Source organism: Chelonia mydas, chromosome 8 (genome assembly GCF_015237465.2).
Source record: "Chelonia mydas isolate rCheMyd1 chromosome 8, rCheMyd1.pri.v2, whole genome shotgun sequence".
NCBI lineage: Eukaryota > Metazoa > Chordata > Testudines > Cheloniidae > Chelonia > Chelonia mydas.
In genome coordinates this window covers 8,843,899-8,864,809 of record NC_057854.1, presented here as the reverse complement: position 1 = coordinate 8,864,809, position 20,911 = coordinate 8,843,899, and the positions used below count along the sequence as shown (strand labels likewise).

At 44.6% G+C, this 20,911-nt stretch overlaps 1 protein-coding gene across 2 annotated transcripts in view; it reads right to left on the bottom strand.

The window, feature by feature from the left end:
• RASGEF1C (RasGEF domain family member 1C) overlaps positions 1-20,911 on the bottom strand; it is a 114,496-nt gene that overhangs the window by 14,442 nt on the left and 79,143 nt on the right. For both annotated transcript variants that reach the window (XM_043521070.1, XM_027825715.3), the window contains exons 5-10: positions 20,090-20,302; positions 17,031-17,105; positions 9,075-9,170; positions 6,649-6,751; positions 6,463-6,542; positions 4,892-4,987 (exon numbers count right to left, since the gene is read on the bottom strand). In XM_043521070.1, the coding sequence (XP_043377005.1) occupies positions 4,892-4,987; positions 6,463-6,542; positions 6,649-6,751; positions 9,075-9,170; positions 17,031-17,105; positions 20,090-20,302 (663 nt within the window). The remainder of the gene's footprint in view (positions 1-4,891; positions 4,988-6,462; positions 6,543-6,648; positions 6,752-9,074; positions 9,171-17,030; positions 17,106-20,089; positions 20,303-20,911) is intronic.

Below are 20,911 nucleotides of genomic sequence, written 5' to 3'. Positions count from 1 at the left end.
TCTCTGTAGTGAAAGCAAATACACTAGAGAGTTATATTTGTAAGGCGGGCTATTAGCCAGCCACTTAACTAGCACAGAACTTGGGCTACAGCCAGAAATTCACATTTCATTCCCTTTTGATTCCCCCCAAACCTTCCAATCCACCCACACGCCCACAGAGAGAGAGAGAGAGACACAATCGCTTCCTTCAGAAGGAACCGAGTTAAGGAAATCAGACAAGCACTTCCCCGTGGTATCAGATAGCAACAATGTACACAGCCTTACGCTGTACAGAGTCCAACATTTCAAAGCAATTTAGACAAACATCATTAACGCAAAATGGTGATTCCCTGTGGAATGACTTAACTGTGGGGATGACACGGGTCAGCTGACTGCATACATGAAAGCAGAGTTAATTTCCCACAAACATGCTCCTTTGAACTCTGCCCAGAATACAAACCCTTTATTGTCACGTGATCTGTCACTCTGCCCTGTGGGGGGCTTATTTCTATTAACTCTGAAATTAGCCACTGTATCATGTCACAGCTTGAAGGGCTGCATTAGCATACTTTTATTTAAAGCCTACTCATTCCTAAGCAAATACAAAATACTCTAAATAAACCATTTACGCAGGGAGAAGATAGCTCGGTCAATGTAACAAGACTCTGGGCTAACTTCCAGGTTGAGCCTCCATGAGTGCGCTGAGAGGATGGAAGCAACAGGGTGCAGGAAGCACCTTTCCCTCACTACACACATACGAGAGCCAGGCAGAATGCTGACACTAGAACTCCCTGAAAGCAAGGTAAGGGGCGATGTCACCACGCCAGATGGTGCTAGCACCAAAGGGCCCTAGTTAGCTGGGCTGGAGGCTGGGCAGCGTCCATGCCCTGGGCAGTAGAGTGCCTCCCCCAACCGTGGCCAAGCTGCATCCCATCTCACTCCGAGGAGGCCATTGGGTCCTCTAGCTTCACTTCTGTCTAGCTGCCAAGAAGCAGAAAGCTCAGCAAACTGAGACGGTCTTAGCTTCTGACACACATGGAGGAGACAAGAGAAGAAAAATACAGTGCTTAAAAAAAGAAAAGCATGGCACTGATGGTGTTTGGGAAGCTGCAGGTTCAGTTCTTGGCCCCGCCACAAGCTTCCAGTGCGACCTTGGGCAAGTCACTTAGTCTTTGTGTGCCTCCATTCCCCACCTTAAAATGAGGATAATAGCATTGCCCTGCCTCCCTGGGGTGTTGTGAGGAGAAATACATTAAAGGCTGTGAGGTGCTCGGATACTCTGGTTCTGGGGGCCAGAGACATACCTAAACAGACAGAACAGCCAAAGATATTCCATACGCCTAGGTGTTGTCAGAGGGAGACACTAGAGAGCCATCCCGTGCACTGATTGCAAAGCAGGAACAAGCCGAAATGCCAGAAAATTGGAAACCACTCCAAACAAGGCAGAATCCATGGTAGCCTACCCCAGCAGGCAGTTGGTCACTATCCTTTTCACAGTGGTTTTATTTATCTTTGGCACACACCACACGGAGAGCACAATGACCTGGAAAAACAGTAAGCAAAGCCCAGATCCTGCCTCGTCTTGAAAACTTGTGCCTCTGTGTTACAAGGGTGCAGGAGGCAGCCACACTCATACTGTAGCTGGGCAGCGTTCCTATCTACCGTTCCCTAGCAAGCTACCTGGACGACTGGCTAACATGAGATATGGTCTGAATGTGCCCTGGACCTTCTGCTCAGCTGCTATTGCTGTTTCCACATGGCAGGTTTGCAAGGATAGGATTCTGCCTCACATTTGCAAAGCTGAAACAGAAAAAAATTAGCAGCCAGGCCTGTCAATAGCAGCTGCTGCCCCACGTCACGGTCTCTGTGGCCCATTTCTGCTTTTTGCTAGCTCTCTTTTGGAATGCACGGCACATCAAGTGTGCACTCGAATGTGAGCAGCCCATGTGCCTGCTTAGACATCCCGAGTATCTGCAAGGCAAATCAGGCATTCAATTAAGGTTCTAAGTTATTCATCTCAAATGCTCAGCTCTGAAAATCTACCCTCTGATTTAGTGTCAACCTTTCATTCAACACTTAACATTCAGCAAAGAATAAGGCTATAAACTAAATCCCAAACTCAGCAGATCACGTAAGTTGAAGTTCAGATTGTAGGGATTTTATTATTTGTTCAACCATTCCCAGAATGAATGTTTTTTTAGACAACTAATCCAATGCAAAGGTGTCTAGGTAGGGCCACATCTTGGACAAGGCAATGAGACCATTTGTATAAAGAAGGCAAATAAGATGCAGTGGATAATGTAGGAATCGGTGACAATAAAAAGGAGAAAAGAGGATTATTGATGATTGGCTTGTATATGGACTCAGCTCATCCTGTCCAACCCCAGGTGACGTGGTCAGAGCAGACATCGCTCTTCTCTTTGAATCCCTCCACTGGCTTCTCCTCCAGTGCATCAATCTCTGTTGCTTTGCCTTTAAGACCCTTCACCAGTGAGCCCCACATTGTCTATCAGACCTACTAACATATCAAACTGTCAACTCCCCATCTTCTCTCTCCCAGTGATGCCACTCTCTTGTCCACTTGTCCCTCAGGCTCCTCTGGATGGCTTTCTTCCATGCCATCCACTATTCATCGGACAAACTGCCCACCAAAATTCATAAACCTTTCCTTTTTAAACCCTCCTCAAAACCTCCTTCTGCCCTGATGCCTGGACCTATTTATCTAGGAACACTTTGGCTATTGACATTGTTTATCTAGTGCCCTCCAGAACGTATCACTTTTTGCCCACCGCTCCCAAACAGAAGGTCTATACACAACCTGTAGCAGTAAACATACTTATTCTGTAAGTGATTGGGAAAAAAAACATTACCAACATAGTCCAATTTGAAAACAAATAGGTTTCTGTGGTTCCAAGAGGTGAGCTTTGCTAAAAGACTGTCAGAAAACCCTATAACACTTTCCATGGGCTGCGATCACATTCTGTTGTCATTGGATAAAATTCAACAAAATACCTTGACCAGGTAGCTCGCGTATAACAAGCAATGAAATTAGGAAGATCTGGGGTCTGAATTATGTGCTGTGCCATATCTGGGATTTTAATGTATCCAGCAATGATAAGCCACTGAGCCTTAGGCCTGAACACTTTCTTAAGCGAATATGTTATGTGCACAAAGTACATAGAAGGTGGGCTTTTTCCTCAAATAAAATAGATTCCTATCAATCTACTAACCTACTGGCCCTTGGTCTTAACTAGGCATAGATAGGGATGTGCCAGAGAACTTCCACAGGAATTAAGGTAAAGTAATAAAGCAGCAGGCTTGAATATATATGACTGTCACCAGAGGAATAGATTGCATAAGGATCTCAAAATGTCAGGTTCTAGATGAAGCATGTGTGAGCTTGTTCAAGGAATTTCTCTACTCTTCATTAATATCCAATTCATCAGCTCATCCCACAGCCGGGTATTGCTTTTCGGAACAACTCTGCATATTTCCCTTACAACAATGGCAGCCTATGGACCAGATTCTGACCTCATTTCAGGGTAAATCTTGTGCAACTCCATTGGCTTCAGTGCAGTTACATCAGATTTGCACAGATGTGACATCAGAATCTAGCCCAGTTCCTCTAGCAATGAATATTCAATTTCACATTATGCTTGTGAATGCAGCATCTGCTTCGCTGCACGCAGAGTGTTTCTCTCTATTTTTAACAATGTGCTATCATAACATCTAAAAAAAACTTTTAACAAAATAAAAATTAGAGTGAATGGGGAAAAAACAAAGAAAATCAGAAGAAATACAACGGAGCTCATAACACTCATAACAGATATAATCATATCTGAAAAGAGATGATAGAAGAAAATAATTCTGAAATCACAACACACTCATAATTAATTATCTTCAAGTTTCATTCACTCACAAACAAGGAATGTGTTATTCAAATGTATCTTCCTCTGGCAAATGCACACTGAGCATTAAAAACTCGGCGGGATTCTCTTTGATTCAGTTTGATTTAAAATTAGGGAAACCTTCCACCGTTTTCTTTCAGCACAGGAGATCTGCTCTTAGATACCGGGGGGCAGCTCTTACTTAGTGCAGTGGGAGCCACTGAGTTAACTCAGAGTTGCATCTGGGTATCTGAAGGTAGAATTAGGCCCCAGGTTTGCTGTAAGTGCCAAACTTGCCTACAGTGCTTTGAGCAAGTCAGGGTCACCTACTGTTCACTAACACTCATCTTTGAGAAGAAGCACCTTTTGCTCACCGTCTCAAGTCAGCCACTACACAAGACGGGCTTGTCTACACAGGGAAACTGACTGGTATAGCTAGAGCAGAATAACTATTGCACTGTAGCTGCACAGACATAACTCCCCCATGTGGACCCTTTATTCTGGAGTAGATAACACCGCTTCAAAGCTGGTCAGTTTTCCTCTGCAGACAAGCCCTAAGTGAATTTTCAATGGATGTGGAAATGTATGTAATGATTGGGCAGGAGGGGCAGCAAAAGCCATATGGACCACTGCAGATTCACTTAAGTCAGGGGTTCTCAAACTGGCGGTCATGGGGTCGTGAGGTTATATGGGGAGTTGCGAGCTGTCAGCCTCCACTCCAAACCCCGCTTTGCATCCAGCATTTATAATGGTATTAAATATATTAAAAAGTGTTTTTAATTTATGGGGGGGGTCACACGCAGAGGTTTGCAATGTGAAAGAGGTCATCAGTACAAAAATTTGAAAACCACTGACTTAAGTACTATTTTGAGGTTTGAAGTGGGATTTAAGACTTGTGAATAAGACTTGGGCTGGTGGTGATGGTGGGGTTCACCCTAAGGGCACACTGAGAATTCCAGTGATTAACCACCAGCATTAATCATCCCCCATCCATTCAGAAATAAACAAGACAGGGACAGACCTACCTTCTCCCTGTTGCTGTGTGCAGTGAGGGATCGGTGGGCAGCCCCTCGCAACGCAGTTCTGTAGTTATAAAAATTACCAGTAGGGTCCATCTGATGCTAAGTGCAAAATAAGACAATTGCCGTGTATTTGATCAGAAAGGACTTGGATTCTTTTTTCTCATCAGAATTTAAAACCAAGTTGCAGTAATGGAGATTTGAATATGTACGTTCTAGGGACGGACAACTCGTCATCATTTTCTTGTCACATTTATGTAGCTTAATGCTTATTTACCAAGACATCCAGACGTGATTTTAGATTAATATAGATCATCATAATGTGGCAGTCGGAGAGCTCAGCTAGCACTGAATGAACCCCCCTAATCCAGTCAGTCCGTTCGGTAGGGGCTCAGAGTAAAACCCAAGATGGATTCTCTGAGGACAGTCTCTCCTTTGGTTGTTCCAAAGTCCTGGGCAGAGGCCACACCTATATCCTCAGGAGATACATAATTCCACCTAATTCCCTGTAAGTGCTGGCCATGGAAACAGCTAGAAATCTACATGTATAGATTGTGGTTGTTTTTATCTTTGATTTTTACAATAAAATCAGCACAATTCTATTTGAACAAGGTGGCATATATGGGGTAATATCACAGCATCATTGTACATATTAATACAGGCCATACATAATTAGTACCATGCATCAGGCCAAATTCTTGCTCCCCAATGGAAAAAAAAAAAGATGAATGCCTGAATAGGTGATGCAAAATTATGCACTGTTTATATCAGGCTGAATCTGGCTGGCATCAGGGTGAATCCCTGCAGTAATGCGCTGGCACGTCTCCATATGACACCGTAACAGCCCCCCACAAAAGCTCCGTGTCCCTGTGTGCCTTGCTTTCGCCACCTCCGAGGTGGAATGGTTCGCTCGGGTGCCGTACACAGAGCACTATGCGTGCAGTGGGAGTTTTGCCATTGACTTCACTGAGAGCAGGCTCAGGCTCATGAATGATCCTTTATAGAGGATTTCATGCCAATTACATCCACTTTTGGCACATTCCATCCAATCCACCCTACTCTGCCCTGGTGAGTGGAGGCAGAATTCAGATGCTCCAGCTGCTCTCTGCATTATTGTTTTACACCTTCTTGATCATGTGTGCCTCTCCAGAGAGGCTTTGAACCCTAGTCTATGAAGATCCTCTACTCTAGGGATTCTCAACCTTCTTCTTTCAGAGGCCCCCCCAAACATGCTATAAAAACTCCACGGCCCACCTGTGCCACAATAACTGGTTTTCTGCATATAAAAGCCAGGGCCAGCATTAAGCGGTAGCAACCAGGGCCCCATGCCACAGAGGGCACTGTGAAGCTAAGTTGCTCAGGCTTCTGCTTCAGCCCCAGGTGACTGGGCACAGGGCTCAGGCTTCAGCCCCATGCAAGTCTAACACTGGTCCCGCTTGGTGGACCCCCTGAAACCTGCTCGAGGCCCCCCAGGGGGCCTTGGACCACTGGTTGAGAACCACTGCTCTACTAAGTATTGTGCACCTGAATACATTTGATTAATACAAATAACAAAGCTTTTTTTTTTTTTTTTTTACCTCTAGAATAAAAAATTTGGCTGTTTTCACTTTTGACCAGGTCTTCTTTAACCTGGAGACGGGGCTCATGTTCATCCCAGCTAGGAGGAAAGAAGAAGAGGGGGAAACAGTTAGGAGTCAGGTGTGCTTTTTACAGAAATTATGCCAAACAGAAAAATTCTATTTTGAAGCATCTACCATACTTACATATGATTGCCATCAGTGAATTAAAATTCCCTATGTTAAAGCACTCTCGGGCAACATCAATGAAGAACTCTATGACTTGTGCTCGCTGCTTCTTTTTTGCAGGCTGCAGATTAAATAAATAAATAGTCGTGACAAGCACGTGCAAAATCATAGGCAATGCCAGGCTTTGGTGCCCTACCCAGGAAAATCCTATCTTTACAGCTCTATCAGCTGAGTTTTTTTAAAAAGCCCAGCTATTGACTAATTTTGTATAAGCAGTTTGATAGACTAATGACATTTGTGACTGGCAGTCTCCTGAATAAAGGCTTTCATTGCAGATGAGGCCAAAACCCTTTCACGGCTCACTCAACCATTGACCTGGCACTGAAGCAGAAAGCCAGCCTCTAGAGACTACTGACTGCAGGGACAAGCTGTCCAAATAGCTCTAAAGCTACCAGGTAAAAAAATTATTACACACCTGGCTCCACTGAAATCTATGGGAGTTTTGCCATTGACTTTAGTGAGGCCAGGATTTCACCCCTATACAACAACCGCACCTTCATTCTATGGAAGCTTTGTCTCATAATGTATTAAAAAACCCTTTCTCCTATCCTGAAGGTAAATTTACTGCTGATGGAAAAGTAACAGAAGTGGGGAGTGATCCACAGATGAAATAGCACTGACAAGAACAGTACAAGCTACCCCAAATTCTGCCTGCTAATTTCTTTCCTTCTGTTTTTCCTCTCATCTGTCTAGGTTTCATATCACACTCATCACCACAGTATCTGAACACTTGCCTCAGCCCTGACTTGGAAGAACGACATCCAAGGATGAGACAAGAGTCCACACAGGTCATTCAGCTTGGCCTTTCTATTGAGACTTTTCACGAGCGTGCCAATCCGAGTTAATTTGAATGGTGGTTGTAGGTTTAGAGACCCATGTCTAGTGGTAACTAGATTGAGATCACCATATTCTTTTCAACTAGGTCACCAAACTGTCAGCAGATGGTAACAATGTTGAGTCACCAACAACTCAACCTGTCAACCCTGGGGTGAAAGGTTCTGCGTTCCCTTCCCCTTCCCTCCACGACACGTCCTCCACATTTTTAAAACAGGTAAAGCATTTGTGTCATTTACAGAATCCAAATTAAATAATATTGAAAATAAAAATACTTTAAACAAGCGTTAAATATAGATTACAGGCAGTGCATCAAAGAACCATGTGAAAAGGCCCAAACAATGACACAATGAAACTGTGACGCTGATGGTCACTGTCATTCAGCTCCTCTTCAGTTTTGCACTGGGATGAGATTGCCCAGAGACAGAGCACTGAGACGGAAGAGGAAGGTCCTAAGAGAGATTCCAATGAGATTTTCATGGAGAATGAGTGTGGTGAGCCATCCACCAACAGAGATGCAGCAGGAACAGCCAGAGAGGGAGGAGGGGAACAAAGACCGGATCACAAAAGCCAAGGCAGGCCAAGATTGCAGGAAAGAGAGTCTGATTTACAGATTCAAAGGCAGAAAAAAAGTCAAAAGAAGATGCAGATGGAGTAAAAGACATATGAGATCTGGCCACGAGGACGACATCGTAGACCGGGGTAAGATCAGACTCAGGAGAGTGGAGAGGGCAGAGTCAGATCAGCAGAGATCCATGATGTAGCCGGAGGAGAGGACTCAAGGCAACAGATGTAGACAGCACGTTCAATGAGTGTAGAGATGAAAGGGTGAAGGGAGATGGGGCAGTAGTTTGAGTGACAGGAGGGGGTCAAGGGGGCATTTTTTGAGCCTGGGGGACACCAGGACATGCTTGGATTGTGCAGGGAATAAGCCAGAAGAGACAGAGGGGTTAAGGTGAAAGGGTCAGAGTGGAGGCAAGAGAGGTCAAGTGACAGGGAGGAGGAGGAAAGGGATTTTGAGGGGGAGAAGACAAGAAGAGGAGCGGGGAATGGAGAAAGAAGGTTACGGCCGTTCTTGTCTCTTCTCAATGAATGGAAGATTGGAGCAGGCTCATTTGGGATTCAGACACATACAGATTAAAAGCATTTGGAAGACAGAAGATAAAAAATTTTCTGCTTTTCATTCTTCACTGGAATCTCTTCAAGGGAGTAAAAAGACTTTCAAGGCATCATTCAGGTTATTTCTCTTGCAGAGTTCATTATTCCACAACTCCATACTCGCTACACACTCACAGCTTCAACACAATGGATTTTTTTTACTCACTGCATCAACAGACTCCCTCCTTTCCCACCTCCCTGTCCCCTACCCCAGCTCTATTTTGCTATATGTACATAATTTACCCGGGTGCTTCTGTGAGCATGTTATTAAAACGTATGTGAACAACTTAGCTGGGTCATGAAAAATATATCCCTGGGATTGCTTATTAATGTACCATCTCAAACTGGCACATCAGGCATGTGATAAAACACTGCCACACATTTTCACTTACCATGCAAATTTCTGTTGCCACAAGATAGCAGAGTCTATTGAACCATTTCACATAGGCCTCAAGGTTACTAGTCTTTTTTTGCTCATTGAAACAAGACTGGGGGGGAAAAAGAAAAGCACTGAATGACATAACTGTATTTTACTTAGATTTCTTGTTTGTTAAGATATATGCTACACAAAGGGAATGATTGTTGCCACTATTTTGAAACAAATCTCTCTCTCGCACACATTGGTTTATGCATTAAGGATGGAGTTCAGAACGTCAGTGGGTGGGTGGATATTGGCAGATATGTGCAGTTTAGCTGAGATTGTTGCTTTATACCAATCAAATAAATGTATGAAGAACAGTCCCATTTTCCTTGCAACAAATGCTCCCCAATGCAATTTATGTTGATCCTTGTTCACTGGAATATTAACAGTACTGCAGTATTTAAAGAGCAACATCAATATAAATAAGACAAGCCCAACATTCCAGAACACATTCAGTTTGTTCCTTTGACTCCATGACTTCCCGCAGCTCAGCAAATGCAATCATCCACAGCCTTTTCTTGGACAAGAAAACTCTCTAATTGGTTAAGAGAAAGAAGGGCGAGCAAAAGAAAAGACAGTTATGGCTCACCTCTTTTTGGAAAAAAAATTGCTTCTTTCTCTTATTCTCTTGTCTGTTTGGAATGTCTTTTCAGCTGACCTGGTTCTGTTTTGTAGATTGCCTTGAAACAGGCCACTTGGATCCAAGGGAAACAATCAGCAAAAGGTATTACAAGAGGTATAATTCCCTCTTTTTCGGAGTACAGGCTCTTTAGGCATGGGGACAGATCCTTAGCTAGCGTAAGCTGTCCTAGCTCCACTCACTTCAATGGATTTGTTGTCTTCAGTGGAGCGAAGACAGTTTACACCAGCTGAGGATCTGTCCCTGAGATTTTGAAAATTCAAGTCTTACAAAACCCAGCCATAACAAATGCTGGGAATTCCTTTCTCGGACTCACAGCTTTCTACAGATCTCTGATATAGCTGTACATCTCTTAGCAGCCACTAGAGGGTATTGGTGGCTACTGATTTTTTATTTTATTAAAGAGGGTCATTTCCCACCCCAACGCAGTCTAAAGCAAACGTAAGCAGGGGAATAGTCCCGCTACTGTGGGAAACTTTCCTGGCTTCTGCACTACCCCGGTGAAGTGGGCTAGCGAAAGAATCTGAGTCCTCGCGCCCACTTCCTTTACCCAGTGGCCTCCCTGCCCTTGAGGACTCCCCTTCCACTCTCCTGTCTGGCAGAGTCCTCATAACCCCAACAAGGCTGGGCGCAGGATTCCTGGGGGGCTCGACCTCCAACCCTGCTGTGGTCACCTAGGACAGGGGCTAGGGTGTCCCCACTCCAGGGTACTCTCTCTGCACTGGGCACTTCTCTGACCCACTGACCATTACATACAAGTTAAAGCAAATGCAAGTTATTTAATCAACAATTAATTTTAAAAGAATAAGGGAAAATGGGAAAGGTTAAAGGAACCACATCAGCCCGCTCTGTGGCAGGGAACATCACAAACAGTGTCTCTGGAACATCAGGGCAGTTCACAGTCTGTTCCTTGTAAGTCCCAGGCCTCCTGCTCAGGCCCTGGCTGTGCTGCAGGGATGCTGTGGGTTGGACACTTGCTCTGGTGGTGGCCACACGCTCTGAGGCTCTAAGCGATAGAATCCTTCTTCCCAGTGTCGCCCCCGCCCTGTCGGGGTTACGATCCAAGCCTGGCCTGCAGAGCCTCTTGGCTGAGGTGTCTCCCTGTTCTGGTCCTGCTGCCCAGGGTCCCCCTCATTCTCCCCAGCTGCTCACCGCACCCAGCTCCAGACTGCTCCAGCCCCAGCTCCACCACTCGGTCTCTGCACGGCTGCTGCTCTGCCTCCAGCTCCCTGGGCTGCTTCTTTGGCCCCTCTGGCTCTGGTTGCTGCAGCTCTGCTCCCAGGACAGGTCTGCTCCGCAGGCTGCTTCTATGACTCTGCTCCCAGCACTGACCTGCTTCCTGGGCTGCTTTTCTGGCCCCTCTGGTTGCTGCAGCTCTGCTCCCAGGGCAAGTCTGCTCTCTCTGGGCTGTGCCTCTGGCTTTGGGGCTGCAGCTCTGCTACCAAGACAGGGTCTGCTCTCTCTGGGCTGCTTTTCTGGTCCCTCTGGATCTGGCCCAGCCCAGCTCTGCTCCCCAGCTTAGCTTTGGCCCCTGCTTTCTCCTTAGCTCGGCCCCATTCTGTCTGACCGAGGCAAATCCAGCTCATACGGAGGACGGGACCTCCCTGGCCTCCTGACTCCCTGATTAGCCTGCTCACCCTGTCATTCAGGCTGACCTGGAGCATTGGCCTCTCCCCACTGTCCCTGGGGGCTGTCAGTCTCAGGGTCCTGGTTTCCCATAGATCCTTCCCCTTTTAGTACTGGGAGCTTGCCAACCAAAACACCCCCACTGAATGTTAGTAAGGGGGCAACAGTCCCCTAACACAAAGATGAGTAAGAAAGTCAACAGACAGAGCTTATCTATGGGAAGCAAATCTTGATGCATGCAGAGGGATCCGTTGAAGGCACTGGGACTACTCACAGCACGTAAAGTTAAGCAAACGTCTAAGCTGAGCAATGAGTCTTCACAGGAAGAGGGCCTAATATAATGCCCAAGGTGATTCAAAAATAGAAAATCCTGATCTATGATTTTGGATGTAGAAGAGTTTAGAAATAGAAATCACTTTACTGTACTTAAGGGAAATTCTTTGCAGTGCTGACATTTCTGTTTGTTTTAAAAGAAGAATATAAATACCAATGAATAAAAGAAATGAAACAAACAAAGAATCTATTAAAGGTGCCCCAAGAGTAAGCAGCAGTAAGAGACACATGCTTTTACAAAATTGTTTACAGTCATTGCTTTTGTTATTCCTAGTGGCAATTCTTAGCCCATGTACTAATAAATCTCTTTGGGTCCTTCTGGAAAATTGGGCCTTTTGTTAAGAAACCCAGTGAGCACTCTCACTTTTGGGAGTGTCTTAGGAATCAACTTGAAGTTTTTGATTAAAGCTCACTTTTGCAAAACTTTACCATTAATAAAAAAAATTCATTCATTCAAAAAAGAAGTAAACAAAACCAGTTTTTGGCGTAGGTGAAGGCATCCCCCTTCAGAGTTTGCAGCACAAGACAGCTGGGTTCCAGTGCATAAGAACCAGTGGGTATGACTGATTAGAAATTTACCAGCCACAAAGATTTTAGTAGAAGCTTTTCTTTATCTAAGCTGTATAAATAATAATATTTAGCACTTCTAGAACCTCTTCTAGCTGCAGATATCAAAGCACTTAATAAACATTCATTAACTAAGCCTCACAAAGTCCCTGTGAGATAGGTACATTAAATATTATCCCAACTAGCAGATAAGGAAACAGAGGCAGAGAAAGGTTTTAGGGCTCCAACCAAAGCTCCCTTAAGGGAAGGTCTCCAATCAGGGCTCTATAATCCGCTTGCTCTCACTCCTTGTAGGAGACAGGAAGGGGCAGGACACAGTGCACGGGACACTGCCAGATCCTACACAGCTGGTGTAACATACAGCAGCCTTTAGGCTATTCTAAATTTCACCTAGGGCCTCAGCTCAACCCAGGATCAAGAGAGAAGCAAAGTGGCTTAGAGCCATCTTTTCCACCCCACCTCCTCTCCTCAGCACAGCTGAGGACTGAGCTCAGAATTTGGTAGTTTCACATTACATGTGAAAATTTTCAGGCAGTTGTCACCTTATTCACCAGACCCTTATTTAGCGGGTGAAGACATTTCCTTCAGCTCAGACAATACTTCAGTGCAACGTAAGGTTGTCTTCATTCTTTTCTCACGCTGTTATTAAGCACTGCAGCAAAGACTGGGGCTGTTGTACAACAATACCTCAATGAGCGGATCAACGTTTAAAGAATATGTATAACCAATAACTATTTATTCCCTTTGTATTTATCTTGAAAAACTCTTGAAAATTATCTTGGCCTATTGATACAATTCATTTGGATTCTCCACCAGGCCATTATCTGTACTTTTTTCATACTCTCTGGCCTTCATTCTGTACTCTGTCCTGTCCTCTGTACCTGATGTTTCTTTGCATTTGCTTCTTATCCTTAATTACTCTTTGCATTTCATTGTTTCTCCACATTAGCTTTTTGCTTTAAACTCCAGCTATATTTAATGCTAGATGACACGCAAAGCCTTTGGGCACACATTAATTTATCGCTGAACATTTCCTCTTTCCCCTCAGTCTTCTTTCCCTCTGTTGCTTCATCCAATTCAATTTCACTCATCGCCATGTTTCCTCCCAATTCTTCCAAAACTCACTCCACTGAAATTCAGTGTCCTCATTTCATCCCTTTCTCTTTTTAATTTTACTTAGTAACCTAAATTATTACTTGCACCTGTCCATTTTCAGTCATGTCCCTCTAGGTCAAGTTCTTATCAAGTAGTTGGAACCTCATCACAATTAGTTTCTTTACATCAGAGACCTTTTTTATTGTTTGGCTATCCCACTATATTGAATACAACAGAAATGCCAATCACAGTGCGTTGGTGTGGAGGGTGCTGAATGTGGACTGGGATTTTCGATGATGCCTCTGGGAGCTAGGGCAGAGGCTCTCAATCTTTCCAGACTACTGTACCCCTTTCAGGAGCCTGATTTGTCCTGCATACCCCAAATTTCATCTCACTTAAAAACTACTTGCTTACAAAATCAGACATAAAAATACAAAAGTACAGCACACTATTACTGAAAAATTGTTTCCTTTCTCATTTTTATCATATAATTATAAAATAAACCACTTGGAATATAAATATTGTACTTGCATTTCAGTGTATAACATATAAAGCAGTATAATCAAGTTATTGTCTGTATGAAATTTTAATTTGTACTGAATTTGCTAGTGCTTTTTATGTATCCTGTTGTAAAAATAGGCAAATATCTAGATGAGTTCATGTACCCGCTGGAAGACCTCTGAGTACCCACAGGGGTACACATTCCCCTGGTTGAGAACCACGGAGACGATACCAACATAGTTCCTCACCATAGTTATGCCAACAGAACCCCATAATACAGATGACATTCCACTCATGGTATGGTTTTCTGTAGGTGCAGGAACACTACCCCCCCCACACAACGGTAGCTACATCGACAGAAGCATCCTTCTGTTGACATAGCTGCATCTTTAGCAGGGGTTAGGTCAGCACAGCTATGTTGGTCCGGGGGTTTTCATGCCCCTGACTGACGTACCTATGTCAACCTAACTTTTAAGTGTAGAGCAGGCCTTAGGTGCCTAAATTGCATCACCTTTCAATGGAACTTGCACATAACTCCTTTAGCCACCTTTGAAAAATCCCACCTCCTACACCTTAGCTATAGAAAAAACATTCGTTAGGGCCAAATACAGCAACTGATCTACTCTCAAAGCTCCCATTGATTCAATGGGAGTACTGCACACAGAATGACCACAGGATGTTACTCAACATTAGCCACTGGATCCAAGATTGAAAAGCTTTGCTTTAGCTCTGAGAGCAATACTTGGAGAGATATCAGGCCAAATTCAGTTCTGATCTAAGTGGGAACAACTCTTTCTCCATTCTTCTAAGTATATATTGGTCCCGCCACTCCATAAAGGGGTGACAAGGGGCTGCCACAGCTCAGCTGGGTAAGGCAAAGGCCATTGCCACTGGAACAGAAAACACATAAACAAGCTGCTGTCTTTAAAATAAAAGATCTGGGGCTTTAGCCAAGCCCAGTGCTAAGAGCCTGATCCTGCAAGGTGCTGAGCACCCTCAACTCTCACTGAAGTCAATGGAAGTCGTGAAACCAACTTTGTCATTTTTTTGGTGTTGACATTCTTTTCTTCAGGTTTGGAGATGCATAGGCAGGGGGGCAGGGCAGGCAACCTGGTCTCATTTCCCCAGCAGGAGTGCCGGGGGGACTGCAGGTGAAAGGGGTGGGGAGGGGCCCAGGGCCCCACAAAACCCTAATCCGCCCCTGTGAATAGGAACACAGGACATAGCACTGGAAGGGACCTCCTGGGTCACTGAGTGCAGACCTCTGCTTTTGCAAGCAACCCGCCCTATAACCCCAGCTGTTAAGGGCAATCTCTGTAATATAACACCCAGAGAGTGAGAAGACAGACAGGCAGACAGACAGACTCATGGGTACACACCACACAGGTTTATCCTTTTAAATTTTCTTCTGGGCCAGCATGGGACTACAACTATATCCAAGAAAGGGGCAGTTTAGTGTTTTAATTTGTTTATGGAATATAGTCAGATCCCCTCGATGCTCCAACTTTTCACTGTGTTGTAATTGCTTTGGCAAAAGCCATGCAATATGCAGGTCCCCTGACTCAGTTGTAGGTTAAAATGGGGCTTTAGCATTTCGCTGTCATTAAATCCTGGCAGAGATTTGTCGACAGAAGTTGCTAAATATCCTGCGTAAAATGTGATAATTTTTAGTCTATCTTCCATGCATTGGCAAAACTTCCTTGGAGACAGGAGAGTTATGAGAGTTACCAAGGACAGAAGAGAACTCCCAAATGATTTTGAATCTGGTTTAACTAACTCAGTTTTTGCCTATGCTGGTAACAGATGTCATTTCCCCAGTAATCAAAAGCCCTGGCAGTAATTTTTCCATTAAGAAAGTCTCCTTAAGACACTTCTAAGTAAAATCAGGCACTTTTGTGATCACATATTTTTGCAGAATCATTTACATTGATTACTTTTACTGTTCGTGGAGTTCTGACACCTCTCTGACACCAAAGCTCCTTTATGAATATGAAGAATACTATTAGTTCTTATAGTACCAAAGCAATGATTTCACCCAATTCCACTCCCTCTGAAACCAAGGGTAAAATTCCTCTGTACTTCAATGACAGCAGGACTGGGCCCACTACTACACCTATTACTTGGCCAGGATGGAGATGTTATCGCTCCACTGGAGCTGCATTACAAGCTATTTCAATGCCCATTATCTGGCCAATATTAAAAACAGATCATCTGCTGCTATTTCCATCAGTTAAGGGTGAAATTCTGCCTGTGGGGGGGGGGGGGGGGGGGGAGGGAGGGGCAGGGAGGCCAAGTGAACTCAACAGGAGCCCCCATGGAATGCTGACAGCAGGATCTGGCCTTATCTTGACCTGTTCTCTTTTTTTTGGTGGTAGTAGTACAGAAACATTTCAAAACTATCACTCTGTAGCAGTGAAGTCACTTTCCTTATTGATGAAGCATGAGCAACTCTCTCAATGTACTCGCTCTGATCCAAACCCCACAGGAGTCAGTGGAAAGACTCCCATTGACTTCAGTGGGCTTTGGATCTGGCCCTAAGATCCCAATCCTGCATGCCATTCCCTACGATCCCTTGGGCTCCAAGCTGTTATGTAAAGAGAAGAAGATGGTGATGATAATGATGATTACGCTCACTCATAACAGACCAATTCATTAATATGGTATCTGGACACATTCTGTGAGTGTTACATGTATGTTACAGATACGAGAAGAGACAGCTAGTGGCCTGAACACCACAGGGCTACATATCTAGTGGTCTCTAAAGGTGGCCAGTCTGAGGCTGGGACATATTTCCAGCAGGAGGGAATTTCAAAGGCAATGATCCACCAATAAGAATCTTGACCATGAGCTCCATCCACACTGCATCATTAGACAAGGGCTTGTCTACACTACCGCTGAAGTTGATGTAAGTTACGTCACTCGGGGTGTGAAAAAGCCACCCCACGAGTGATGTAATTTACGTCGACTTAAAGGGGTGTCTACACCAGGCTTGTCGAGGATGTAGCGCGGTAGCGAAGACAGGCCCTAAGCATGTGCACTGCCTGTAGCGAGGCCCTAATCCACACATTTCCCAGTCACAGTTAGTTTTACACTCTCACTCAAACCAGTTCATCTAGAACAAAACAAATAATTGCAAGAGACACTTTCCATGGTGACACAGCCTACCTTGGTACTGTCCAAAGAGTCTTTGTGTACAAACGCCTGCACAAATTCTTCAGGCCCAATGTGACTGAGCCTTTCCTTTTGAGAGATAGAGAAAGAGAGAGAGAGAGAGCAAAAGTAATCCCCAGAATCTCTTATTTTTGGCTTTGCAAGACTTCAGCTTTACTAGCCAAGTTTTGGCATCAGGTTGAAATGGGACTTTAATGAAGTGCTATGCAGCCAGCAAGTTCCCCACTTTAATTTTCATAAAAACAATCAATGTTACTGCAACAGAAACAGAGGAGTGATAAACAGGGGAGAATAAAATCATCTCACTACCTCCAGCCAACAGAATATAAATAGCTTGTGGTGGTGATAAACCACACTGAAGACCTGTCTGTATTGTTCATAAAACGGAGGGCTCATGACCTAGTGGCGAAGTCACTGGGCTGGGAGCCATTAGACCTGGGTTCTGTTCCTGGCTTTGCTGCTGACCTGCTGTGTAACTTTGGGTGAGCCACTGCCCCTCTCAGTATCTCCATTTCCCTGCCCATAAAAGAGGGATAAACAATGTGATCTCCAGTGATAAGTAAAAGCTAAGTACATATTGCTTTGGCCCTTACTACTACTGCGCTCGCTGAAGGGGGCCAAAGGTAGCCTGGTGCCCAAGCGTACTGACTGTATGCAAATGGAGGAAATATGGCAATGAAGATGCATGCACCTAAATACCAGGAGAGCATCATTCCAGTGTCAAAATTAGAAGTAAATAATGTATTGAACTGACCGTTAAAGGACTAGGGATGTCCAATAGCTATAAAACTCTGGCACATCCTCATACATCTCAACTCTCACTGCCTAGGAGGGACAGTTGCGTTTTTTTCCCCCCATCATGACTAAGTGTCACTAGAATGGCAAGAGGCGTTACAGGTTAAAAAAGAAGCTAGTGTTTGCGATCCTGCCTGCACAGGATATCAGTTTAGCTCCCCAAAGAATCAGGCTCCCTGACACAAGCTCAAAGGGAGCACAAAGTAATATTTGCTTGGCATTAGCTCTATATGTTTGGTCGAAATGAGACATTTCACAGGGAAAGGATTTCATTTGGAAAGGAATGATCATTGCAAACGATGAATGCTCCTGTCCTACAGCTAACAAAGCTTCTCCTTCTACGCTGGAGAGAGCTACTTCCTACTGCCCCATAGCTTTGTCTCTGGGATTTGATGTCTGTCAATACATTTCAAATGGATTTAGAAAGCATGAAGTAAGATGTAATATTTTATAGGAGTTGACATCGGCATCACAACTGATTATACCAATGGCTGCTACTAAGTTCTTAATGAACTGAGCCCTACAGGCCAAATTCTGATCTTGGTTACATTCGTGTCACTCCCTTTGACTTGCACATGTGCCCAAGGTCACACTTTATCCAATATGTGGAAGTAGGATAGAACATTAGTTACATTAGCTACCTCTTGTTATTATCATGCCAATGTGGCCTAGTGGGTAGAGCACCAGACTGGGTCTCCGGAGACCTGGGTTCTAGTTCGAGCTCTTCTGTTGGCCTGTTGGGTGACCTTGGGCAAGTCACTTCCTCTCTGTGTGCCTCAGTTTCCTCATCTGTAAAATGGAAATAATGATACTGACCTCCTTTGTAAAGCTCTTTGAGTCTACTGATAAAAAGCTCTATAGAAGAGTGGGGCAGCCAGGCTGGAACACAATGGCCCTTGCCATGAGCTCAGTGTCAGCCTTTAAATGGTTAAACAATAAACTCAAAATCTGGCTGTAGGTGTCTTTAATTATTGAACAAACACAAATGGTAACTGCTTAGTCACAGTGCGTTATGACCCCAGGCTTGTGGACTAGTACAGTGATTCTCAACCATGGATCACTGCAGTCCCATCATCTCATTTTAGAGTCAAGTTGTTCTGTGCGGAAAAACACAAACAAACAAACCCTGCCACAAAAGGCTTCCGCAGTCTCTGGTGCTGTTTAGTTAGAGCTCCAGAAAGCTAGGAGGGCCAAAGTCCCATATGCTGAAAACCAACCTTTTGGTTGGTGGATCCTATAGATGAAGCCTATAATTCATGGGTTTCCTCTTTGAGGAGCAGAATATGGCCAACTGTGGGATTAGAAAACTTTCGAGTTCCATAATATTCCCCCCAACCCTTCATCCCTACACAGTTTCACCTTTTTTTTTTTTCTTTAAAGTTATTTTCCATTCAGGTGAACAGAGAAAAATAGGCTTAGGGCTCCAGAAGTGAACGGTGCCCTCCCAGGTTTAAGCTTAAGGGTATCAAGAGGTTTGAGGACAGATGCAGCGTTGTGGAGCAGCAGTGAGGTTATGATGCACCACCACATAATCTGATGCCCAAATAAATCTGTTAGTCTTTAAAGTGCCACCAGACTCCTGGGGTTTTTTTTTCACATAATCTTTGAAAGGAGGAGGTAGGACACCCATGCGGTGGACCTGACACTGCATGGGAGAGAAGGCTTCGGGTCGCCCCACCACCTTGAAGAAACTGCCCCCGTCACCGCCAGAAGAGGGAGCAACAATCATCAAAAGCCTGCTGAGGAGTGGAGTAGATTGGGTGGGGAGAAGGGAGACAGTAGGACTGGGTGGGCGCACAGGTACCTGAAGTCTCATAAGTTCAGGTCTATGAAACTGAGAAAGGAAAAACACCAACAAACGAAGATGCTTGTGTAGCAGAGAACTGGGTCTGAGCAATGTAAAAGCTTGAATATGGAACAAAATTGGGATGATAGAGGTCACAGCACCTTCCATTCAAGGGGCTCAAAGCACTTTGCAAATGGAACTGAACTAAATTCACCGGGAAGCAGATGAGCAAACTGAGGGAGAGGAAGAGGTTAAGTGAGCTGCTCATAGTCACAGGACAAAGCACATACCCTGCTTCTCAGTCCTCCGCTCTAATCCACTAACCATGCTTCCTCCTGCAGTATTGATACTGTGCTAACCATGCTGCAGCAGCGTATCTATTTCACTTGGGTTTTGACGACACAGCTACTGCTGGGCTTTAAAATGCCACCTTTGAAATCAAAGTTAGGAATTCTACGTGTGTTGCACTTACCAATTCCACATGTGTTAGCTGCTGAGCCAGAGTGTAAGGGTCACTGCAGACGGTCAGGATTTCTCTCTGAATTGACGGCGGTTTACTTTTAAAGGCAACCAGCTTGTCAGAGACAGCAGCATTGATCTTGACTATTCCTTCCTGCCCATGGCTAAGGGTTGCAAGCTTCTGATTCAGGGCTTGCAACAGCTGATTCATCCTTTTCCAGTAGGCCTGGAGAGGAAAAAACAAAAACAAAAACTAAGGAGGAGATAAACATACAAAAGCCACAGGCCTCGACAATGGTGTATTTTAATTTTCCTACCCCAAAATATCCATAAACTAGCACTGGGCTACCATCTGATTTTCACCAAGACGATTTCAGAACAGCCAGTCGACTTAATTATAGTTCTGCCCGCCAGCTCTGCACCACAGAATCAGCCTCCAGGCAGGTGTGCAAGCAAGCTGTGCTCCTTTGTGCCAGCCCAACCCATTGACCAGCACCACCACAGACTGGCCAGCAAGGATGATAGAAGGATCAGGAAAGAGAGGTGGAGCCACTACAGTGAGCAGCTCCAGATTTCGACCAATTGTAACAGACAGCAGAAGTTGGCCATTAATTTCCATTTAGTAGTTGCCATGCCAAGGACTCTACTTCTTAGCGATGGCTTGTCATAATGAACATGGCTAATGCTATTCATAGTTCTCTCCATCCCTCTGTTTCGCACAACGTCCCAACACAGCGGGGCTCGCTGCTTGCAATGGACGGCCATGTCAGGAAGGACGGAGCACTTCATAGATGTGAGCAGTTAATACACAAATAGTTCATTTCTTTAAGCAAAG